The sequence below is a fragment of the Marmota flaviventris genome, chromosome 1 (genome assembly GCF_047511675.1).
Source record: "Marmota flaviventris isolate mMarFla1 chromosome 1, mMarFla1.hap1, whole genome shotgun sequence".
Taxonomy (NCBI): domain Eukaryota; kingdom Metazoa; phylum Chordata; class Mammalia; order Rodentia; family Sciuridae; genus Marmota; species Marmota flaviventris.
Window position 1 is genome coordinate 203042479 of NC_092498.1, and position 26609 is coordinate 203069087.

At 42.2% G+C, this 26609-nt stretch overlaps 1 protein-coding gene across 1 annotated transcript; it reads right to left on the bottom strand.

The window, feature by feature from the left end:
• Positions 1–2692: 2692 nt before the first annotated feature.
• Lrrc2 (leucine rich repeat containing 2) lies at positions 2693–24633 on the bottom strand. Its single transcript, XM_027932619.2, has 9 exons — positions 24558–24633; positions 20285–20428; positions 16271–16478; positions 14808–14964; positions 12982–13118; positions 11231–11376; positions 9413–9568; positions 7899–8035; positions 2693–4556 (listed from the first exon to the last, which is right to left on the bottom strand). Exons 2-9 carry the CDS (start codon positions 20407–20409, stop codon positions 4507–4509), a joined length of 1116 nt encoding a protein of 371 aa, XP_027788420.1. The 5' UTR covers positions 20410–20428; positions 24558–24633; the 3' UTR covers positions 2693–4506.
• Positions 24634–26609: the final 1976 nt, after the last annotated feature.

A 26609-nucleotide genomic window follows, 5' to 3' on the forward strand; every position in this document is an offset into this window, starting at 1 on the left:
CTAAATGTATTAGCCAAACTCCAGAAACTTAAAATCTTATATGAGACAAGACAGATACTGAAGGGATCCAGCTCAACCCAACTGCAGAATATCTTGACTCATAAACTCTATGATTGCCCCCAAATAACCCTGGTCTGTTTCCCCCTACATAGTTTCCAGTATGCTATAAATAAACAAAACCATTAGAGTGGCATGTGGAGCTTTAGAACTGGACACTGTCACCATCAGCACCAGGAATGCTTCTGATGTCCTTGTTGTTCAAACCAGGTACATTCTGATTTAGACATAAGTCACTTTTGTCCTGACCACTATATCTCCTACAGCAACATGCTGGCTGAGGAATCCCAGGAGAGATGCCCTAAAGAATCAGAAGTCTCTTCCAGCTCACTCCATGAGGTTAATATTTCCCTTTACAGGATGGACATTTTTCTTAGCCTCATGAATATTGGAAAAAGCAGCTTGAAGAGAAGTGTTTGCTCTGTACAATTTTATTTTTTTCAATTTTAAATACCAAGTGCTTCTCACTGGCAATTTTGAAATAACTCCTCTAACAAATAATTAGAATTCTTTGGGGCTCTAATTACATTGCCACCCAAACATACTAAGCCTGTGCTGCAAGGAATACCGTTTGGCAAGGACCTGGAGGATTCTGCACAGGACTTGGCAGAACAGGGCTCTGTGTTGTGCCTTCAGTTCCAACATTCTTGACTGCACACAAATCCAGCAAAGGCTAATTCATAAGAGCCACAAAGGACTCTCCACAGACATGGCATATATTTTAGGAAGACTAGACCCCTGCAAGGGGTGAGTTAATTAAACTAAAATGAATAAATAAAGTTCTGGAACCTCCACTCCACTTCAACTCTTACAGAGCGTAACTTCTCTCCTGATTTATGCAGTGGTCACCTTTCTAGCACACCATAAGAAATACCTGAGAAGAGCAATTTGTGGATAGAAAGGGTTATTTTGGGTCAATTGTGGAGGTTTCAGTCCATAGCTGGTTGGCCTGTCGCTTTAGGATCTGTGGCAAGGCAGCACATCATCAGAGCAGCACATGGACAGCAAAGCCACTCCCCTGATGCCCAGGAAGAGAATGAGAGCGAGGGAAAGATCTGGGTCCCACAATATCCTTCAAGAACACATTCCCCAGTGACCCAAAGACCTCTCAATGAGACCCACTGCCAGGCACGGTGACACTGGACTGTATTCCCTGTGGCTCAAGAAGCTGAGGCAGGAGGATGGCAAGTTAGAGGCCAGCCTCAGCAACTCAGCGAGGCCCTAAAAAACTTAGTGAGACCCTGTCTCAAAACTTAAAAGAAAAGAAACAAACAAACAAACAAAAAAAGAGCTGCAGATGTAGGTCAGTGGGAAAGCACCCCTGGGTTCAATCCCCAGTTAAAAAAAAAAAAAAGTTTTCATCACCTCTCAATAGTGCCAAGATGAGGACCAAGCCACGTAACACATGAACCTTTGGGGACTCTTCTCCTGCAGCAGGCCAGGAAAGAATCTTTTCCTCTCTGAAGTAGTTTATAACATCCTTATCCCAGAGTATCCCCACCATATGCAAAAAAAAAAAGGAAAACTCTTCTTCACAACAATAGAGATGCCAAGAAGCTTCTGAACAGGCCTTGCTAAATTCCCCAAGTCTATCACCACTAGTCATTCCCTTTGGTCCTCCAATCATGTCTCTACAACTATCTACTTCTTTATCAAACTTACAAAAAAAAAAAAAAAGCTTACCTGTTTCTTTGGATCTTCATTTTTTGGGAGGTGGGGCACTGGGGATTGAACCTAGGGGCACTTAACCACTAAGCCACATCCCCAGCCCTTTTTTTTATATTTTATTTAGAGACAGGGTCTCAGTGAGTTATTTAGGGTCTTGCTAAATTGCTGAGGCTGGCTTTGAACTCATGATCCTCCTGCCTTAGCCTTCTGAGCCACTGGGATTACAGGCATGCGCCACCGCACCCCGCTGGATCTTCATTTCTGAAGGCTCCCGTATCATGTAAAACTTACATTAAATGTGTTTTTCTTGTTAATTTGTCTTTTGTTATCAAAGTCTCAGCCATGAACCTAGCAATGGATGAGAAAGGAAATCTTTCCTCTCCTACATTTCCTTCATAGAAAAAAATGGATGTTGTTGTCCATTTTGAAACCAGAAGACCTTTCTTCTAAGAAATATTTTATTCTTCTCTCATTCCTTTAATGTTCCTACAAATATTCTATTATGTAAATAACTTTTCCAAATTAGGCATCAGCGGCCAGGCATGGTGGTGCATACCTATAATCCCAGCTGTCTCTGGAAGCTGAAGCAGGAGGATAGCAAGTTACAGGCCAGCCTTAGCAATTTAGTAAGACTCTATCTCAAAATTAAATTTTTTAAAAGGCCTGGGGCTGGAGCTCAATGGCAGAGCACTTGCCAAGCATGTGTGAGGCCCTGGGTTCAATCACCAGCCCCGAAAATAATAATAATAATTTATAATAATAATAATAATAATACATGGGTCCATATGGATCATGTAAAATTTTTTATTTTAAATCTCTAGGATATTTCCACTAAGAAGCACTTTCTACTTTTGGAACTTTCTGCATTTTTATACTTATATAATTAAGTAGTATTTTAATAAACATATTCAAATAACATGCTTCTTTTCAGAGTATTATATAACATGAAATATATGTAAATGCAGTTTTTTTCACTTATTTATATGTGACACTGAGACAACTGGTTTTAGTGAATGAAATAAAATGATATAAATTACAGACAGCCTCTCTGTGTGAAAACCCACTCCCCTTTTCACTTATAGTTTCCATTTGGCTATAGATGGCATGAGATAAAACTTCAAAATCTTTCAAGTAGTGCAACCAATAATCTTGATTATATTTTTAAAGTGTTAATGAAAGCGGTTTTTCATTTTCCTACTCCTTTTATCTTTTAAACTTCTCAAGAGTTTGTTTTCAAGTTGGAACAACCCTTTATTGAAGCATTACCAGGTGGTTTTAGAATGGTCTGCTTATTTTCTATCTGATGAGGATTAAATATTTGAACTTGTTCAAAATATTGACTTGAACAAAAACCTGGGGTGTTAAAAGTAACCTTTTTGAACTGCATGCCTCTGAGAACAGATTAGCTCTTCGGATAAGAAAAATAAAAATCACCTTTCAGAAATGAAAAGTGATTAACTTCCAAAACCTCCAATTGGCTATACCTTGTTGTCACATAGGGCAACTACTTGTGGCTATTTGAATTAAATTCCACTTAAAATACAGTCCTTGAATCACATCAACCACTGTTCAAGTGTTCAAGAACCCTGTGTCTGGCAGTTACTGTGCTAGATGACAAAGATACAGAACATTTCTTTCACTGCTGAAAGCTACTATTGGACATCACCAGGCTAGACCATAAAAGTGAATGTGTGCACATTTTCCTTCTTAATCACAAAAGCTAGTTAAGCATTTCTTCAAGACAATCAGTCACATCTTGTTTATCTTAATCTAAGACAATTGTATAAAAATAGGAACTTTGTAAGATTTATCCAAATCATGTGATGTGACCTAAGATCACAAAGTCCTGAAGTGAATCCCACCTTTTATGCTATAACATACAGTCCCATGGGCCTCCTGGGCCATGGTCACTGTGGGTGGCGTTTTCCTGCAGTACCCACAGGGAAGCCTTGCCCAGGATGAACTCAGCAGTGTATGCAGTTGGTCTCCAGACTCTAAGTGGACCCCTGGGAGGAAAGACCCCCTGAGGGCACTGCTTCTGCTTTCTGTACTCAGGTAGCTCCCAGGACCCCCAAGGTGGCACTCAGGAAAGGATGGTTGCTGTCCAGGCAGGCCATTCAAAACTTTCCACCCCAGCAGGGCTCACACTTCTTCCTTGAGGGACAGCCACACCCCATCTGAGTGTCTGGAACCCCGTGCATGGGCAGCTTTCCCACCCCTAAGGCCCAAGTCACACCCTGGGTCTCTTCTGAGAGCCAAAACAGAGCTCCAAATATTCTTGCCAAAATATAATTTAAAACATCATGGAAGTAACAGTTCATTTAAATCCAAGGAACGTTAATTACTCTCAGTAAAAGAAAAAATGTATTAAACATTTTCAAATAACAAAACTATGATCTGACTCGTCCAATATGAAGGCTCTTTTCACGATCCTTTACCCCTTGATTTCTGAAAACAATGCATTCAGTGTCAGAATTTGGTCATTAAGTTATAATTTTACAAAAAAACCTTCTATAATATTAAATGTGCATTATTTAGAAACAATTGTATGCAAATGAACCTATAAATACCAATATATAAACTAATTTATCAATTCTTGAGCCCATAGAGGAAGATATTCATATACTTGAAATTTGAAAATTATTTTTCTTAATGACTATGACAGTGGTTAATAGACTTTGTCCTAAAACACAAGCCATGATTTCTATGTGACATGACCTATGCACAAAGTTGTAAAGCTCCACAGGATGGTGAGATTTTGCAGTCTTCTGATGGATGATGTTAAAGTTGAAGGCTAAAAGATACCTTGGTGGTATAGCTGGGCACAGATTCTATGAGGAGAAAAATAAATAAATACTTCATTAGTCATTCACCCTTTTATTATTATTGCTACTTAATATTTTAAGCATAGATAATGTCTAAGTGGTGAATAATGAATCCATCACCATTAAGTTAACCATCACTAATGGGTAGCCAAGCTTAGGAATGTTTACATGTAAGATGAAATCATTAAATCTTGTCCTTGGGGCTGGGGATGTGGCTCAAGCGGTAGCGCGCTCGCCTGGCATGCGTGCGGCCTGGGTTCGATCCTCAGCACCACATACAAACAAAGATGTTGTGTCCGTCAAAAACTAAAAAATAAAATATAAAAAAAAAAAAATCTTGTCCTTGGCAATCATTCCAAACAACTAACACAGCTGTGTCAAGGATTTAGAAAGTATATAGCCCTATAATAATAAAAGTTGAAATAATAAAAATCGAAATAGATGGGCAAAGACCAGGGACTACAGGTATCAGGTGGAAGGAAGGCTGGTTTATGAGAGAAATTTGGGCTATCCCTAATCCAAGCATGACCTTAATAAGTGCACCTTCTCTCTGCCTTGCTCTTTCCACTAGTTACTGCCCCATCCCTCGGTCTTCACAGCGAAATTTTGTCCAAGGATGTTCTGTACCAATGGTTCTCAGAAATGTGGGTTGTCTCAGACCGAAGGCACCAACACGACCCGGGAGCTTGTTAGAAATGCTCCTGTGCAGACCCCACCACAGAGCCAGAGTCCAAACTCCAGTGTAAGGTCCTCTAGAGTTCAAGGAACAGTGAGGGCTTCAAGCTCCTCATCAACCTCAGACCACAGAGGTTGTAGGTCCAGGTGGACTGGCAGACTCTAGTGTTTTCTGCTGATAGACATGGATTCTATGACTGATGGGGAAGGAGAGAAAAAAGGGAAGACTGAGATAAAGAAAAGCAAACAGTTGGGGTGCGGTGGCACATGCCTGTAATCCCAGCAGCTTGGGAGGCTGAGGCAGGAAGATTTCAAGTTCAAAGCCACTCTAGCAACTTAGCAAGGCTCAAAGTAACTCAGGGAGACCCTATCTCTAAATAAAATATTAAAAAGGGCTGAGGATGTAGCTCAGTGGTTAAGTACCCCTAGATCAAATCCCTGGTACCAAAATAAACGAATGAATGAATGCAAAAGAATTTTTAAAAATTCAAAGCACACACATTACCATATCTAACTGGACTTTAAGAAATTGCCATTTCTTGGGTTGGGGGGATATAACTCAGTCAACAGAGTGCTTGCTTCACATGCAAAAGGCCCTGGGTTCAATCCCCAGCACCACCAAAAAAAAAAAAAAAAGAAAAGAAAAAGAAATTGCCATTTCCGTAGGTCAAAGCTAGCTGAATATTAGCAATATCATTTGATTCAACCTAATATGAATATATTTACAAAGGATCAAATTATTACAATTGTTCAGAAATAAGTGAATGGATCAAAACTCATCATCACTAAAGGTAATTTTAAAAAACAAGTATCTTTCATAAATTAGGTATTTCTTTTTTTTTTTTTAAAGAGAGAGAGAGGTAGAGAGAGAAAATTTTTTTTAATATTTATTTTTTAGTTATCGGCGGGCACAACATCTTTGTTTGTATGTGGTGCTGAGGATCGAACCTGGGCTGCACGCATGCCAGGCGAGCGCACTACCGCTTGGGCCACATCCCCAGCCCCATAAATAAGGTATTTCATTTAAGTAAATACATTTCTATATTTTTGTCACTATTAATAACTACTGAATAATAAATAAGTTTTAACTGATTGACTTTAGAAGTGAATTATTATTTCTATTCTCATAGATTCAAAACTTCATATCCATATCCTCTAGTTCTTTCTTGTATTTTTACATAATAGCACTAAATATAAAAAATGAATAAAGTAATAATAAAGATAACAATAAAGTTTTTTTGTTTTGTTTTGGTACCAGGGATTGAACCCACAGGCCCTTAACCACTGAGCCACACCCCCAGTATCACCACCCCCCACACCCCTTTTTGTCCAGCTGTAGATAGATACAATACCTTTATTTTATTTATTTTAATGTGGTGCTGAGGATTGAACCTACTGCCTCACATGTGCACTGAGATACAACCCCAGCCTGGTCCAGCCTATATATATATATATATATATATATATATATATATATATATATATATATATATATATAATTTTTTTTTTTTAGTGACAGGGCTCACCAGCAGAATCTGGCCTCAAATTTGGAATCATCCCTCTCCAGTCTCCTGAATCACTGGGATTACTGGTGTGCACCATTGTGCTGGGCTTAGGTTTCATATTTTGCATAAATTTCTACTTTATTTCAGAATAATTCAGCACTTGAGATTAGGAAGAGCCAGATTAGAGGTAGCAATAGAAATAGATTAGAGGTAGCAATAGAAATTATCTTCATTTTGTTAAAGTTTTTTAGTTTGCCAAATAAATGGCATTTTTCATTAATGTCAATGAAATCTCTGAGTGTATGAATGACTAATTATTCAGACACCTGCTAATGAGGGGGAAGAGTGCTCACATTCATGGTGTCTCCTGAGGGGGGCTAGGGCAACCTGCCCACAGTGCCCATCCCCAAAGGCAGTGGAGTCCACACAAACTCCTCCCTAAATTCTGTGAGGCTTGCACCTGGACTATTAAAGAACTGGAAAATTAAGCAGTGATTATTAGGCATCTTGCATTTTTCCTTGTGTGAGTTTGTTTTGTTGTTGTTGTTTGGTGGGGGGTGGGTAGTGAGGATTGAACTCAGGGACATTCAATCACTGAGCTTCATCCCCAGCCCTGTTTTGTATTTTATTTAGAGACAAGAGTTTCACTGAGTTGCTTAGCTCCTCACCATTGCTGAGGCTGGCTTTGAACTCACCATCCTCCTACTTCAATCTCCTGAGCCACTGGGATTACAGGCATGCACCACCGTGCCTGGCTCTTTTTGTGTTCTTTACACAGGTATTTATTGATTTAGATGATATAACTTTTTCCAAAAATGTAAGCAGACTTTTGAAATGGAATCATTTATTTTCCCATTAGCATAGAATGTTGTTTTGCAAATATGATTTAGTTTAAAACCCACAAATAGTTAATAATAGAGCCCTTACATCTCGAGTGTATGTTTCTCAGCCTCTCTGCCCAGTACTTGATGATGTGCCCATCATTCAAGGATGATTTTTAAGGAAATTTATCATTTGGGTTCTTTGGTGAGGAGTAAATGGTTACAGAGTAACCTGACTCCCTCATCAATGAACTTTTTGTCAATATGATTTATGTTAATAAATATATTGTATGATCAGTGGAATTCTTCATATTTGTTTTAGATAATTTTAAATATGAGCAACTCACCTCTTTCTTTAAGATCCTCAATATAGGCTTTCATAAATTCTTTATCAAAATGTTGCCGTTCCTGTTCACTTTCCATTATCTCATCACCATCTTGACCCTGGGCCTTATCAATAGGATTATCCATCAGACTTATGAATCTATTCAAGAAAGCATGGAAAATACCACATTTCCAACTGTTCATGTTTAAGCAAAAAATTCCTAACGTTAGAAGCCAACCTTTGCAGAGAGCAGTGATTCACACCTATAATCCCAGCAGCTCGGGAGGCTGAGACAGGAGGATCACAAGTTCAAAGCCAGCCTCAGCAATGCTCCTTTATCAACCTCCCAAATTGCTGGGATTATAGGTGTGTGCCACCATGCCCAGCCTGTATCTAATCTTTTTATTGAACATTCGTCAATTCAAAGAGCTTTCATCCATTATTCTGAGATTGCCAAATCCTACAACTACACTATTGGAAGTTATTTCAGTGATGCGATGGTTTTACCCTGACTTCTCTCGGATGCAAAGTTGCCAAGACTGTTCCCTGGTGCCCAAATGGGTTGGATCCTCCTACCTGTCTCACCAGTGATCTTCTCCCCAAACAACATTCCTAACATAGTGGAGGAGGACCCTGGAAGACCTATTCCAGGGGAAGGAATAGAAGGGAACAGGTGGGGAATGTCTTGTACCTCTACTAATCTTGCATTTACACAGACATGAAACGGGTCTCTCACTTCCTAGTAGTTAAACCTCTGTATTTGTTTGCCACATGTCTTACTGCAGTGACAGAGAGATAAGGAAGACTTAACTCTACTTGATAGTGAGCATTTACCAGTGAGAGAGAACCTGTGGCCTTCACAGAAGATGGGTCTCTGGACACAGAGAGAAGGTGGTTCTCGCCAGAGCTTCCCCGGGTGAAGGTTCGGGAAAGGCTCCAAGCTGCTAAGGCTCCAAAATGGTCTCAGGGTAGAAGTGATAGGGGAAACCCCTCAGCTCCAAATTTTGGCAGGATGTGCTCCAGGGAGTCACACCAGGTATCTCAGAGTCATTTGAGGGAATGATGGAGCTGGGGCTTCCACGACCAGGATAAGAAAGACTATGTCTCCCCCAGATCCCAGTCTGTTTGTATCACATTTGCATGGATGATTTATCTTAGCTTGGGGTGGTTTATGGGTTCGTTTAGGGAATCAAAAGGACAAGGCACCCAGGGAGGGTTTCGTGAACAGTGGCTAGACCCCGCAGGGACAACAGCCGTGTCTGTGCTGAGCAACAGGAGGCTCCTGGCATCCGTTTCCCAATGCCTTCAATCAGCAAGTAGCATTTGTCCAGAAATCCTGTTCCCTGGTTCCCTGAGCTCTATCTTCTCATGCCATGTGCACCAAACTTCCAAATCCAGTGAAAAGCAAACTGGGATCAGGTTCTCTAGGGAGGAGAACCATCTAATCTGGTTCTGGAGACAGGCTCCCAGGCTCTGGAGACTCTTTGCTCTCTCCCTGTGTCTGACTGTGTCTACCAGGATCTCTGGTCTACTCACTTCAATGGCGTGGAGGAGTCACAAAGGGCAGTTGGGAGCTCCACCAAATGGTCCCCACTGACGACCAGCAAGGTGAGCTTCTTGAGGTTCAGCATGCAGTACGGGAGGTAGGTCAACTTGTTCTTATACAAGAGAAAGCTCTGCAGTTCTTCCAGCCTGAGGAGAAGTAGACAGGATCAGAACACAAGGGCTTGGCCTCCTAGCCAATTACAGATTCCAGAAGGCAACCCCTACTGAGCGGATTCCATCTATGTGATGGATATGAGAACAAGCTAAACTTTACATTTTAAATAAATAAATAAATAAAACCACACCAGATAACATGATTTGTTTTTTTTAAGTTTTTGCTGACTTAATCACCAGTGGAAGACACAGATAAAGCAGCAAGGTAGCTGGGCATGGTAGTGCACCCCTGTAATCCCAGCTGCTTGGGAGGCTAAAGCAGGAGGATCACAAGTTCAAAGCCAACCTCAGCAACTTAGCAAGGCCTGAGCCACTCAGTGAGACCCTGTGTCTAAATAAAATATGAAAAAGGACTGGAGATGTGGCTCAGTGGTAAAGCACCCCTGGGTTCAATCCCTGGTACCCAAAAAATAAATGAATAAAAAGCAGGATAAATACATTGTACAATTCACAGTAGGTCACCATGGGGCCTCAAAAAACAGTATATCCCTTCCTCTCCGTGTCTCCTGGATTTCCAAGGGCCAACAAAGCACAGGAAAGAAATCACACGAGTGTTAGAATGAGAACAAACAGATTTTGGAAACAGATTTCCTTTCGCACAGTTTAGAAGCATGGTTACTCTTCTCCCACCATTATATTCTCACACTAAAATGGAAAGACAACCGCAGAGTGAAAAGGAAATGAGCAAAATATTTTCCAAATATATTTAACTGTTTTCCATTTTATTCTAACTCACTGACCCTCCCTCCATTTGTCCAGAAATCCTGTTGCCTGGATTTTTCTTTCATTCATTTGCAAAGTCGTGACTAATCCCACAAATATTTCACAAAGTTCCTCTCATGTTTCAAACTTAGACTGTCCCCAGTTATTCTCATCAAAAATTCTCTGAGCTCTGTCTTCTCATGCCATAGACAGCATTCTACACATTGTATGTACAGGAGTAGGAAATGTCATCTGGGGTGGCACTCAGGCCCCAGCCATTGCTGGCCTCTGTCCTAAGAGCTTACTTCTGTCTCTTGAAAAATAAGATTGTAGATTCAGGAGGCCAGAGATTGTGTTCCATTTAGCACTTTAAACACAGCCCACTCATGGGAGCCTGATAATATTGGTGAAATTAATCGATCAATCAATCAGTCTTATATATTTTAGTATAATAATTATTTTGTGAACATGAAATAACTACAAGGATACAGTTTGAAAACAAGCATACTGGTTGTTTGAAAGATTGTATATAAAAAAATCAGTAAATGAAAATAATAAATATTGTCCTCACTAATATTCTAAATATAGAGTGATAGGTTTCTATTTTATATGTAATCATTTTCTACTTCTATGGAGTAATGGAAAGGTAATGGTGTTGTTTTATGAAAGAATGAAGCAAATTACAGTTCGCCAAGACAGTGAAGAGGTACTCAAATGCATGTATCCATATACATGTGTGATGCCAATTAGAAATTGTTTTATTCTATAATTTCCTAGGAGCAATACACTCTGAAAAATTAATTGATTGATTGATTAAATGATTAATTAATTGATTCAAAGCATATTCAAGTGTCATGCATCTTAACAATGTTCACAGCGTTAAGGCGTTAGTAACTGATTCATATACCTCACCTTCGGCAGGCAAGTAGCTACCTGTCTATATCTTGTGGCAGGTCATTCAGGTTATTGTTGCTGATATCCAGCCACTGCAAATTAGACATCCTCAGGACACAGATCGGGACACTGGAAAACTTGTTTGCTGAGATATCTACAAATGTAACTTGCTTCAAATTACTTAGCTAGAAAGGAATAACAAAATATTCTAATTACCGTTATAAGAGTGGGAATTAAGTTCGATTGATAATTTTTAGATTGACATTTCTTTTTCAAAGGCATCTCCAGGAATCGATGCAAAGCAGACCAATCCAGTATGTATTTTGAAGCATCTCCTATGGATCTTTTCCTGGGTTTCCAAGATAAACGACGCACTGTGGTTGCCCTCAGGGAGCTTCTACTTTCATAAATAAAAAAAGGAGGGGTGGGAACAAAACAAAATCTAGACCCTTCCCTCAATCCATATGTGCTATAACATGAATGAAGAACTTCAAAAATATCATGCTAAGGGAAAGAAGTCAGACTCAGAAAACTACAGCATGATTTCCATTTCTAGGAAATTTCCAGAAAAGATAAGCTTCACAGAAATATGAACAGATTTGTGGTTGCCTACTGCTGAGGGCAGAGCAGGGAATAATAGCAAGTAGGCAAAAGGAAAATTTGGGGATAGGTGAAGGAAATATCCTAAAACTGAATCATGGTGAACTATACACTTAGGATGGGTAAATTTTATGACATGTACATCATACCTCAATGAAGGGGGGTGGGGAGTAGAAGAAGGGGTGGAGACAGCAGCCTACCAGGGTATTGCCCCAGTCCAGATGATAGACAGCTCTGGGGTGGATCAGGGTGCTAGGGGAAAGGTTATGAATGAGCAGTGGTCAGACATGATATACTCTGAAGGATCGGCTGGACGGGATTTGTTTAGATTATACATGGCTCATGGGAGCAAGAGAGATCAAGGATGAATTGATGTACTTAGCCAGAACATCCAAGTGAAGAATGAGCCATTCCTGGATTGGGGAAGACTAGAGGATAAGCAGATCTGTGCAGGGAATCCAAAACTCTGCACCCTCACAGGGACACGCATCAGACATTGTCTGGACTGAGATGGGTACTAACAGCAGAAGCAGCCACGTCCTCCCACCCAGGAAAGGAAATAACACGCTTCCTGGGTGGCTGGGCTGTCAGGACCTCACTAGTAATAATCATTTTTAGCCCATTCCTCACTGGCAGAATTGTATGACCCTTTCACCGTTTCAGCACAGGAAACTCATTGAGTTTTATTTGACAATTAAAACCTGTATACTTTTATCTTCTCCATTTTATCAAAAAATTATTCAAAATCATTTCTCCCTGAACACAGACCAAAAGAAATAAATGAATCTTTTTTAAAATTCTGTACATTTCTTGAATCCTATGACAATTCTAGACATCTACAAGTTCAGCTAGGAGCATATGAAAAATTGTTTTACCCCTGGATTTATCTGCAGTTTAGCCGTGGTGGAGAAATAAATCAGGATCTGCATCAGAGACGACAGGCATCAGATATTAAATAGGCATAAAATTAAAATAGCTTGTGTGAAAATAGCATTTCTAAACTTAAATGTAGGCCCTGGGTTAGTTTCATAACATTTTTAAAGATGTTATGATTATGGGCATAAAGTAATTGAAATGTCAGAAAAATGTGATGGATTTTATCTTCTAAATATTCTTGCCCACACCATGGACCATTCCTATGGAGAACTGAATGAAATTTAAATCATAAAGCAGAAATGTTTGCATCTTACTTCAAATGGGAGCTCCATTAATTCCAGATTTCCAGAACAGTCCAGTCTTTCTAGATTTTCACAGTCCCCTAGTTCTGGAGGAATGCTCTTCAGATGGTTGAAACTCACATTGAGTTCTTTCAGGTTCTTCAAACGACCTGGCATCAGAAAAAAATAAGCTCCCGTGAGTCAGTCCTTCAGGGTCTTTAAGAACAAAAGCAAGCCAGGCTTGTTGGCACCCGCCTGTAATCCCAGAGACAGGAGGCTGAGGCAGGAGGATCCAGGGCATCCTGGGCAACTGTCTCAAAATAAATCAATTAAAAAGGGGTGGGGATGTGGCTCAGTGGATAAGTGCCCTACCACCACCAAAAAAAAAAAAAAAAGAACTATATTAAGTCACTAATAAGCACTGTGAGCCTGACCCCAAATGAGCTGGAAATAGTAAAATCTGGCCTCTGGACTAGGCTCTCAAGAAGTCCTCAAGTCAAAAGCTGAGTGATGGTGGCCAAGTCATCTGACCTCCCTAGAACTTGCTTTCTCCAATCTATAAGATGAAGGGGCAGGAGATAAACGGCCCTTTATGTCAAAGTTAGAACTTTTCAGCACTAAAACTTCTAAGCTCCTGTCTGCCTTTCCAGAAACCAGGTAAGGAATAGAGGCATTGATCTTGCCTTGTCTTGACTTTGACTTCACACTATTCCCCTGCTTTGTGGATCACTAGTAGAAGAGACAGCACACGCACGTGGGTTCCCTTTATAATCAAGCCCACCCAGGGTGATACAGATGACCCAGGAAGATTCTGCACACGTAACACTAAAGAACACCAAGCTCAGGAAACACAGGGCTTTTACAGCAAGCAGACAGCAAGCCTGCTCTCTGGGGGAGACGTCACCTCATCCTTCAAAGTTAGCAGCAGCATAAATAATCCTGAGATCAGGCTGGGTAAGAGGGTGTTCAGGGGCCTTGTGGTCTTGACACACCTGGTAAGGTATGTGCAAACACCAGAGGCCTGAAAAGCCACCTCTGACCCATTCTGTCTTCGTTTCCAACAAATTTTCAGGTGACCATGTCACTTCACTGGGCCTACAGTGTGGATTGTGAGAGTGTAGCCCCGAGACCTTTGCTTCTCACACGCCAGGAGAAAGATGGGCAAAAATGATCACTGTTGTCTTCATTTGAAGATAATGCAACTGAGCAATGAAATTATTGAGAATTATAAAATTCTAACCTATCAAAAAGACACAATAATGCCGGACACGTGGCACATGCCTGTAATCCCAATGACAATGGAGGCTGAGGCAGGAAGATTGCAACTTGGAGGCCAGTCACAGCAACTTAGTGAGACCCTCAATAACTTAGCAAGATTTCTGTCTCAAAAGAAAAAAATAAAATAAAAGAGCCCAGGGATGTAGCTCAGTGGTAAAGCACCCCTGGGTTCAATTCCCAGAATCATCATCATCATCATCATCTAAACTAAATTTATATCGAAAAAATACATTTAAATTCTTTATACAATAACCACAATTCTGTACATTTGTATTTCTAAAACTAAAAGAAGATAAACAAAAGTTTCCTAAGCAAATCTCTGTTCACTTATGAGACCTCTACCTTCTGAGCAATTGGCCAACATCTCTATGAGCTTAGTGGTGCAGGTGAGATCACAGCACGGAAGCCCATGGGGACACTGTGAACACAAAGCTCTGAGACCCCTGGAATAGCCCAATGACATACTTAAGTGACATACTTAAGCACTTAGAGGAGGAAACCCAGTATTAGCACAGTGTCACCTGCCCAATAGCTTCCTGCTTACCACAGACAAGAGCGCTGGAGTTTCCTGCTACACATACCAATTTCAGCTGGAAGACATGAGATTTGGTTTTTTGGCAGATCCAGAATTCTCATTGCTTGAAACAGCTCAATGTATGTAGGAATGATTTGAATCAGGGTATTGCAAATGTGCCATTCTTTCAGGTGTGTCTGCTCCTTCAACGAGTCGGGCAGCTCCTAAGAGAATGAAAGACGTAGATCAGAACCAGTCCTCGGTGTGCACAAAGCCCCTGAAACCAGTTCTTATTTAAAGAACAAAAAGCGATGCTGGGCACGGTGGCACAAGGCCTGTAATCCCAGCCACCCAGGAGGCTGAGGCTGGAGGATCACAAAGTCAAAGTCAAAGTCTCAGCAACTTAGCAAGGTCCTAAGCAACACAGAGAGACCCTTGTCTAAATAAAAAGTGCTGGGGACAATTATGAAGAATACAAGCAATAATAAGTGTTGGTGAGGATGTGGAGGAAAAGGTACATTCACACATTGTTGGTGGGACTGCAAATTTGTACAACCACTGTGGAAAGCACTATGGAGATACCTCAGAAAACTTGGAATGGAACCACCATTTGACCCAGCTATCCCACTCCTCTGCTTATACCCAAAGGACTTAAAATCAACATACTACAATGACACAGTCACATCAATATTTATAGCAGCTCAATTCACAATAGCGAAACTATGGAACCAAACTAGATGTCCTTCAATGGATGAATGGATAAAGAAAATGTGGTACCTATACACAATGGAATATTACTCAGTCTTAAAGAAAAATGAAATTATGGCATTTACAGGTAAATGGATGGAACTAGAGAATATCATGCTAAGTGAAATAAGCCAATCCCAAAAAAACCAAAGACCAAATGTTTTCTGATAAACTGATGCTGATCCAGGGACATCAGTTTATCAGAAAACATTTGGTGGAGGCAGGGACAAGGGGGGTGGGGATAAGGGAAGAATGAAGGAACTTTGGATTGTACAGAGGGAGTCAGGGGATGGGAAGGACAGTAGAAGGAGACAGACATTATTTCCCTATACACATGTATGATTACACAAGCCAAATGAACCTGAACCATGTACAACCAGAGGAATGAGAAACTGTGCTCCTTTTGTGTACAATATGTCAAAATGTACTCTGCTGTAAAATAAATACATAAATAATTTTTTAAAACTGGGGGAGCTGGGGATGTGGAACAGTGGTTAAGCACCATGAGGTTCAATCTCTAGTACTAAAAAAAAAAAAAAAAAATTTTTAAATATGGACTATGCTGACCTAGGGAGGGCCACAAGGTCCCAGCTGCCCAGCCTTAGAGAGGTCCAAGAGGATCCTGCTGTTCTTTTCTATGCTGCCATTTCTCAGAGGAAAAGATGGGCAAACCCAGTCCACAGCAGGTAATGGGCTCCTGCTTACCCACTGGAAAGCTGTCTAAAGGCCAAGGCCTGGGGCTCAGGTTACTCCCACTTCCTGCAGACAGTGGGCTGCACTCACCTTCCAGTGCTCCCCCGAAAGTTCAAACACAAATGGGTTGCTCTGCTTGCCTTTGTCCTTGGCAAGTAAGCTCGGCCTGGAGAGCGAGTTCCTCTCGATCTTCTCCAGAAGCCTCACGCTGGTGTCTATGAAGCCATTCTTACAGTACTGAGCCTGGGGGATGCCCTTCCTCCTGCACTCGGCAACGAAGTTCCACTCCTCCTTTATCCTGAAACAGGAGCAGAGGCCACAGTCACTCTCTGGGGGAATGGCCACCACAGTCTTGAGAAGCAATTTGGGCCTGGAGCAGTGGTTCATGCCTATAATCCCAGCAGTTTAGGAGGCTGAGGTAGAAAGATCACAAGTTCAAAGCCAGCCTCAGCAATTCAGCAAGGCCCTCAGCGACACCCTGCTTCTAAATATTATACAAAAAATGGCTGGTGGGCTGGGGATAGAGCTTAGTTGGTAGAGTGCTTGCCTTGCATGCACAAAGCCCTGAGTTCAATTCCCAGCACCACCAAAAAAAAAAAAAAAAAAATGGCTGGGAATGTGGCTCAATGGTTAAGCACTGGGTTCAATTCCCAATACAAAAAAAAAAAGTGATCCCTCCAAAATGTTAATGACCAATAGCACCACCACTGTAAATTGCTGTATTCACAGAACTCTTCTCGATTCATGTCTCTAACTTTTCTTGCCTTGTTTCTTAAACCGAACTTTTTTTTTTTATTTTTATTTTATTTTTAATTTTTTTATTGTTGGTTGTTCAAAACATTACAAATTTCTTGATATATCATATTTCACACTTTGATTCAAGTGGGTTATGAACTCCCATTTTTACCCCATATACAGATTGCAGAATCACATCAGTTACACATCCATTGATTTACATATTGCCATACTAGTGTCTGTTGTGTTAAACCGAACTTTAAGGTAAATTTTGGCAATGGAATGAGATGGCGGCTGTTAAGCCCTATATAATACATCTTTCCTATGTCACTAATTGCAAATTGATATAAATATTTCACAGATTTTGTATAGCCAATGCAAATGGAGAAAGGGAAATTAGACAAACCCCATTCAGAATGGATTATATACCAAATACACTTTGTGTTTCTTTTTGAAATGTTTTGTCTTATTGCTTCTGAAACCTAATGAAAGAAAAGTCACGATGAGAATATAAACTATTTCTTAAATTTCCATTCTCTTCCTTGAGTAATTAAAATAAATAAAATGTCATTAAGTTTATGCTTTATCACCCATATAATTGAATCTGAAATCTTCTCCAGAATTAATTTTCATAGAACTTCAAATTTGAGATAAATTTACAAAACAAATGCCATTAGAGTGTTCTACTAATTTTTATTTATTTGTTTATTTTTAAATTTTTGATACTGGAGATTAAACCCAGGGGTGCTCTACCACTGAGCACCAACAATCTAAATAAAATAAAATGTAAAATAGGGCTGGGGATGTGGTTCTTTTAATTTTTTATGTTGTGACAAGGCCTGGCCAAGTTGCTGAGGTTTCCCTCGAATTTTCAATCCTCCTGCTTCAGCCAGCCAAGTGTCTGGGATTATGGCCCCTGCATCCAGCAAGCTCTACTCATTAAATCAATAAATGTGTATTGAAATATTTTTTTCCTTAGGAAATGAGCCCACGATCCAAGCCCCGCTGGCAAATGCCCTCATTGGCTAAAAAATTCTTCACTCAGAACCTGGCAATAGCTCTTTTATTTCTCCCTCTAAATGATTAAGTTTCATTTAGATGGAGTGGTTTTCTGTACTTTATCTCTACAACTTTTAAGAGTTGATATGTAATTCATGAGACAAATACAGCAGTATAAAATGAAATAAATACTCTGAAGAGAAGTAGCAGAACAAGTTGGAGGATTTTACATATTTTAGTAAATTTAAGCTAACAAGTTAATTGCCTTTTACGATCAGGCATTCATCAGTTTATTGTTGTTGTGTTTTGGGGGTTTTTGTTTGTTTTTGTTTTTTGATACTGGGGACTGAACTCAGGGGCACTAACCACTGAACCACATCCCCAGCCCTATTTTGAATTTTATTTAGGGACAGGGTCTCACTGAGTTGCAAAGCACCACTGCTGAGGCTGGCTTTGAACTTGAGATCCTCCTGCCTTAGCCTCCAGAGCCACTGGGATTACAGGTGTGCACCCCCGCGCCCTGTTTATCAGTGTTTTTAATATATTAATTTCTGTACAGGAAACAGACTCTAAGAAAAAACTAAGTTAACTTTCAAATAGTACTAACAATCATGAATTATATTATAGAAACACAAATACAACTATAAAGAAGAGAAATTTATTTCCACCGTTGCTAAAGGTTCTGTGAAACTAAAAATTTCTTTCTTGAACATCCCATTTCCCTCCACACTCCTACACCATGTTCCTCTTCACCTGCCCCACCAACTTCGGGGCTGCTCTTCTTACCTTGAGCTGGAAAAGCCTAAAAATCCCCAAGAAGGTTTTTGTCTTAGATTGAAATGAGGCACAGCACAAACCAAATGACACTGAGCCTAATTCAGAGTCAATCCTACCTGTGTGAACTGTGTAGAGGTGTTTATACCTTTTGTCACTTACTTAAGGAGGACAAATATACCACCATTTGCCAACTAGATGTGAGTCTGGACTTCTTTGAGAACTAGTCAACCAATCAGAATCTCATTTCACCTTAACCACACCCACAGTGCCTCATCCGAGAGTTCTGGTTTGGATTTCTTCACAGAATAAAAGTTATACACATATGCAAAGTCACCTTTCGCCTTCTCATACATTTATCAATCTTGTACGCTGCTAATTGGCACTATATAATCTACCATTGTAGTGGCACCCCCTTCCTTCACAGAAAAGTCTTAAATGGGATTCTCCAGAAATCTTCACCATGGCTGATTTTGGGATTGACTGCAAAAGAGTTCAACGTGGATAAACTTCCTATTTTCATGTCGCCCTGTTTTACTTGGCCACCGGCCGGAAGAAATCAACACTCCAGGTGCTGGACACCCCCTTACTGGTTTTTCACAAACTTGTATCCAGTATAGTAGTTTGTAGAAATGTGTAAACAAGGCCTCTGGCCTTGAGCTGGGCTTCACAGAGATGTCTACATTTTTAAGATAAGAGAAGATACAAATTGGGCTCCACGGTAACAGCTGGCAGGGGGAGGAAAGAAAGGGGAGAAGAAGCTCTCCCCTTCTCAAGTGTTTACCTTGAATGGTTAACTTGCCCAAAACAGTGACAGAAAAAGCTGCTTTTATGTGAACTTCTGCAGACTGTGAACTTCTGAGCCCCTCCCCTTACATGCTGGGTATAAAATTCTGAAACCACCTGAACTAAGGGTTCAGGGGACTGATTGATTACAGCAAAAGCTGTGCCCTCTGAACCTGGCTACAGCCAAATAAAACTGTTTCCTGCTATCTTCGGTGCCTTGCCTCATCTGTCCCTACAACACCATAAATTCATATCTTCCATGAATGCACTTTTTCCAAAACACTAACTCAACTTAGTTTTTGTGTCCATAATTTTCTTTGACTCATACTTTAGGAGTTTATATGAAAGTTCATCCGATTGCATCACTTCAATTTAAGTAAATGTGCCAAATGAATCTTACCTAGATCCAGCTCAACAGGTGAGGCATGACAGAGAGCTAGATGCCCCAGGGGCACCAGTAGACATAGCTAGAGCCGAGAGCATCAGAGAGCTACGTGAGTGAGCTCAGTGAAGGCTGGCTAAGCACCGTCTATGGCATTTGGCAGTAGAGGAATGGCCAGGGCATCCCTGTCTCCCCTGGTCTAACATGGTGCTTGGATTATATGTAGGTTCTTGCAATTATGGGTGTTTCTGTTAAGAAGCTGAGTGTGCATGTGTTCAGCAACAGCATCAGGGTTCTGAAGTTCAACGAGGAAAGTATTGCAGACAGGGAGAAATCCCAGAGGAAAAGCATCTTCCTCCAAGGCGACAGTGGCCTGCCTGAAAGTCATTCACTAAACAAGCAAGAACAACAGGCACAAAAACACATACTTTTCCAAGGCGCTTTTCTCGAGCCTTTCCGCCTCCTTCTTCTGCCAAGCTTTGTGCTTCTTGACACGAGTTTCCCACAAGGCTCTGACAACAGAAATGTCAAACACCACCACTTTATGTCCCATTGTGGCAGCATGAAATTACCTATTTGAAAAAAAAAAATACATATGTCAGGCACACAGAAGAAAATAATTTTAACGTGAACTTTAAAAATGAAATATGAATGAAATTGCCTGCCTTAAATAATGATGGCATGCCCTAGGACTTCCAGAATGGCAGTTTCTTATGATCAGTTAATACTCTTTGTACACAAGTCATAATTCAACACTCACCCTAAGCCAGCTCCTCTAGGGCATCACATCTGTCCCCTACACCTCAGCTGGCTTCCCAAAGCCCCTCGGGCATTCTCCAAGCCCCATGGCTCCACACTCTATGGAACTTTCTGGTATATGCATCTAATCTTTCCATCAGATTGTCATATACTATACGATAAGTTAAATGAATTAATCACAGCACACACAAACACATGCGCACACACAGACATAGTCTCTTCAGTAGAATAGTAGATGTAACTCCTTAGTTATATTAAACCTCCATAAGAAAAAAGGCTTTTGGGAAGCCGAAGCAGGAGGATCCCAAGTTCAAAGCCAACCACAGCAATTTAATTTTGTCTTAAAACAAAAAGGGTTGGGACGTGACTCAGTGGTTAAGCATCCCTGGGTTCAGCCTCCGGTACCAAATAAATGAATATACTTGAGTGAAGGCACAATTCCAATCTGCCTCCTGTGATTCCCATGTCCCTTCACTTTCAGTCTTGGCAATGCACTCAGCTAAATTCCGTGTGCACCATCCAGTGACCAGTCTGGAATGTGGGCGGTGACCTGCTTCCTGTTCAGGTTCATGAGCAGCCCAGGAGTTCATAAACAACCTTACAAAATTGCTTTTTCCTGGCTCCGTTTTCTCTCTGATGCTTTCCAGATTCCTGGACCTCCCTTTTTCAGTCCTCCAGCCAGAAAACCTGTTCTGAGGAGAAGCATCAAAAGGGCTGCAGAGGGAAACAGCAATGACGGTTTGTTCCACACTCTCAGGACTCCAGTTCTAGACATGTGACCGCCAATTGCCACCTGCTAGAGACATTCTCAGGACAGGGGCAGTGAGCCCTGTGGGGAAAGCCTTGGCAGACCTGGTGGGCAGAGAGGTGGGGAGGGGGTTGGAGGATGTCTGCTGCTGTCAGTTCCCACCCTCTGCCCCATTGACCTCCAGGTAGGTGACCATGTGATCTCCCCTCCAGGCATCTCAATCAAGTTGGACAGCTGGCTGGAGGCAAGGTCACCTCCTAAGTCCCAACTCCTGAGCTGAGATTTCATTGTTCGTTGCCTGGCAGTTGCCAACAACAGTCTCCAGTGTGTAGATGGCAACCAGCACGGGGCTCAGTCTGCACAAGGCGCAGCTGGCAGGTAGACAGGCGCTGGAAGTGCTGGTCCTCCCCACACTTCCTCCATTCCTCCCTGTTTACAAGGTCCCCTCAGCTTCGGATGCCCTTCCCCACACCCTTCCCTACACACATGGCTTCCTCCACACACCCTCTAAACTTTGGGGATCTCTCCTCAGTCTGGCCTTCCCGGCCTCCCCATTTCAAGGAGAGAGTCTCCTCTTATTTTCTCCATCTGTTATTTATTTACTTCACAGAACTTAATGCAAATTATTTGATTTTTGTGGGTGTTGTTACGTTTTATCTGTCCATGAACCAAACCATAGAAAAACCACAGCTCACTGACAGGAGTCCCCTGTCAACACCAAGCAGATCACCCAGCAGCAGATAGGAAGACCAGGAGGGGAGGGAGGCTTGAGCCCTACAAGGGCTGCAGATGCCAGGCTCCTGTTTCTGAACCTCAGTACAGAGACACATGCACTGAGCCAGTGACTTGGTGTGTGTTTCTGTCCTTCCATTCCTGGGAACCCTCAGTAACTGACATGTATGTCAATGCAGAAAGACGAGCGCAGGTCCATCCACAGGACCAAGTTCCCAATCTAGGGAGAATATGTGCACTAGGGAATATTTCAGCTCCAAATGCTGATTAGACATCAGAGGCTGAACCAACTGCTGCAGGAGCCAGAAGAGCAATGCCCTGTGGTGGGGGACAGGAGAGGTCCAGAGAGACCCAGCAGGAAGGGGAAAGGGCCATCCATACAAGTTTGGTTGAAGGACTTTCCTGCCCACCTCCCCAGTTGAGTTATATCAGAATTGCCTACAGAGCCATCTGCACTCTGGAGCCAGAGGGCATGACTGGAAAAATATGTCCCCTGGCACCAGATCTGTGATCTTCACTCAGAGGTCATATGCCAGGGGAAGGGGGAGGCTTTCTGTCCAATGACAGACTGGGCTGCAGGGGGGAAGGGTGCGGAGTGGGTGTCAGGCTAGCACCTCAGACAGCACAGGAAAAATCTGGGGGAGTCTGACAGGAGACTCAACCAAGTCTACCATTTTTTTTGGTGCTCCCTATGTGAAGCTGAGAAAGAGAAAAGAGCAAAGAAAGGAAGGGAGGGAGACAAAGCAGGTACCAGGGTTCACCTGAACCAGGCACCTCCCCACCCACCTGTCCCTTGGTGCCCTCAGCACCTCTCCCCACTTCCCTCAGGCTGAGCAGCTCCAGCCCTTCGACAGCATCCTTTCAGGGGTGTCCTGCATATGGAGAAGACCCCGTCAACAGCCTGGCTGAGCTCAAGAGAATGACTGTAGCCTCCAGGAATTGCTAGGGACACCAAGGTGTAACAGGGACCATAAGAGGAGCTTGTGTAACTCACAAATTCCATTCCCTCACACACAGCCACTGCCTGGACCCCAGAGTTGGATGGCAGAATGTGCTCCTCATAGAAACAGTGCGCTGGACACTGAAGCGCACGTTTGTAATCCCAGCTGCTCAGGAGGCTGAGGCAGGAGGATCACGAGTTCAAAGCCAGCCTCAGCAACGGGGAGGTACTAAAGACCCGTCTCTAAATAAAATACTATTAAAATAGGGCTGGGGATGTGGCTCAGTGGTCGTATGCCCCTGAGTTCAATCCTCAATACCAAAAAAGAAAAAAGAAAAAGTGAAACAGTGGAGTAAGTGACAGGCAGGGCGAAGGGGGCGGGGGACAGGACATGACACCCAAGTGAGGTCAGTAGAGTCAAAACAATGCAGCCACATTCTGAATTGAATGAACTTTTATGCTACAGGATCCAAATTTCCCCAAAAAACACCAGATTATTTTGATGGTAATTTGTTAAACTAGAGTTTCAAGCCAGGGGAGGCCAGGGAACAGATGGGATTAAGAAGACCAAGTCTGAGTCAGACTGCCTGGGTTGGAATTCTGCCTCTGGCTTATTGGTCGCCTGTCCCTGAGGACTTGTCCTCCCCGTTCTGATGTGGACACAATGGAACAACAGCATCAGCTCACAGAATTAGTGAGAGAGCTAACTGTGATCATTTGAGTTCAATGCTTTAGATGGTGTCTAGCACCAGGAAGGTCAATTATTTAAAGAAAAGAAATTATAACAGACCTTTAGTAATCAAATGTACGATAAAAGCCTAAAGGTCCATAGGCATCCATCCAGGGCTTTCTCACCCTGCGTGGTTAGTGAGTTTCAAGACGAGATTGGTAGGTAGACCCCGGCAGAGCAGTGGGCACATCAGGGCTGCTTAAATCTCCTGGGATCACTTTTCACCCTCGCCCCACCCCTTCCGCGCCCCCTGCCAGAGGGCGGGAGAAGCTTTCCGGAAGGAAAGACTGCCCGGCCTCCCCACCCCCGCTCCCATCAGGTGTCAATCATACTTCTCAAAGCCCTGAAAAAGACACAAACAAATTTGATTTATCACTCCTGGACAGAACTTTGGAGCAGATTGAGCTCAGCCTTGGACATTAGGGCAGTGCGCTCAGAGTAACCCATCATCCAGGAGCAGGGTTCGTGGGGACCCTGCCACGGGAGCAGCCCCACGGATGGGCCCCACGGATGGCACCTACGAGCCCCATTCGCTCTCCCAGTGCCCAACTCAATTTTAGTTTTTGAACTAAAATAGACATGGATGACTACCTCCGCAGTGTTTGGGGGGATGATGTCCCCTCAGCAATCTGGCTGAGCTCACCGTGCACCGGGGAGACCGGAGCCACTAAGCGCGCGGCCACCGGCAACCATCCAGCAGGGTACACGCCTCTCCCCTCGCAGCAGGACAGCCCACCCACCTGCTCCTCTAACATCCCTCTGCCGCCGCCACAGAGACCGGCCGCCACTCACCTCCCTGGTGCGGGTGGCGCAGACAGTCTGCGGTCTGGCCGCAGGGCCGATCCGGCTTCAAGGCTGTTTACACCCGCGAGCAACACCCGCAGTGGAAGGGCCGCGCTTCCCGGAGCCTCCCGGGCCTGTGCGCTAACAGGCTATATTTGTAAGCAGATAATATGATCTGGAGGACATGTGCTGATAAACTATCTATCTATTCTATGTGACTCAGCCCAGCAGGAGACAAAACAGATTTGGTAGGGGAGGGCTTGGCAAAGGGCACCAGCCCGCCAGTTTGAGCCCCAGAGCAAGATTGTCGGCACGCCTCCGAAAGCACCAGACCTTTTCACTTTAGAAATCCCGAAGTGGAACAAGCAAAATAAGGTCAGAAAGGAGAAAGGGTCGCATGTTCTTGGCACTCTAGTCTAGGAACCCAACAAGAAGCAGGATTAAAACACATGGCAATGTAAAAGTTTTTTCAGTGTTTGAGGCCAAGTGGAAGGTCTTGATTTCATCCTTTCATATTTTTCTTTTTAATTTCCTAACATAGCAATGGTCCACTTTATGCTTTGAATATAGAACTTGCTGCTCTGTTACTACAATTTATTTTTTAAATGGACAAGTTTCTTTCTCTCTCTCTCTCTCTCCCTCCCCCCCCCGTTCCCTTGCTCCTCCCTGATCTCGCCCCCTCCCTAATCTCAGGAGAAACAAGATTACATTTCTTCCCCATCCTAGGCGGAATTATCTGTCCTTGAGCAGTCACCCACCATAGGAATGTAGTAATCCAGACTTCAGGGATGGCACCAGAAGATCTCAGAGATGACTATCTCCCAAATTAACAAGTTAATTAAAATTCCAACAGAGAACACATGGAATGTAGCCTTTGAATCACCTCTTTAACCACCACCCCCCCTACACACACACACACACACACACACACACACACGCGGGTTCCTGCTAATGGGCAGAACCACAGCCTCTGGGATAGCAGTCCCCTGTGTTTCTCCTTTGCTAGCAAAGCAATAAATCTTTTTCCTTTTTATCAAAACCATGTGCTGGTTAATTGGATTGGCACTGGGGACAAGGACAGAGCTTTAGACCTTCATGAATTTAGGTTCTCTTTAGAGAATTTATTAATTGGGCAAATTTGTCTTATCCAATATGACATGCAACAATAAGGTAATAATTAGTCATGGAACTCCTTGCTGCTCCCAAGAATTCAACCCCTTCCTGCCTGTAACAGCAATGGTTCCTAATATACCTTTGCCTTAAAACTGAAAACCACAGCTTTTATGTCATGTATACATCATAGTTATAATTACAAAGTTTTATTTTTAAATTATTTTCTATATGGAATATATTCTATTTGCTGAATATAAAATTTTTGACATTAATAACAATTATTTTTAATTGTATACTAAGTTATTGATGGGGCACAAATAAATCTTTGCAACTATATTAAATCTCACCACTAATGTGTTGGATTTTTTTTTTTTTTTTTTTTTTTTTTTTTTTTTTTGTGGTGCTGGGGATTGAACCCATGGCCTTGTGCATGTAAGGCAAGCACTCTACCAAATGAGTTATATCCCCCCAGCAGGGATGTGCTTTATATTACTTAGAGTAGAATATTAAAATTATTTTTCTCTCTTGCTAAATAATGTAATAAAGAATTAAAGTCAGCTTACTATAATAGTACATGCATACTGTTATGGTTAGATTTTAGGTGTCCCCCAAAAGTTCATGTGTGAGACAATGCAAGAAATTTCAGAGATGAACTGATTGGATTATAAGAGCTTTAACCAAATCAGTGCATTAATTAATCCACTTGAATGAATAAACCGAGTGCCAACTATAGGCAGGTTGAGTGTGGCTGGAGGAGGTAGATCATTGGGAGTGTGCCTTCAGGTTTATGTTTTGTCCTTGTTGAGTAAAGCACTGTGCCAGCTCTCGCGCTCTCTCTCTCTCTCTCTCTCTCTCTCTCTCTCTCTCCCTCTCCCTCTCCCTCTCCCTCTCCCTCTCCCTCTCCTTCTCTGCTTCCTAGTGGCATTTCCCCTGTTACTTTCCTCCAAC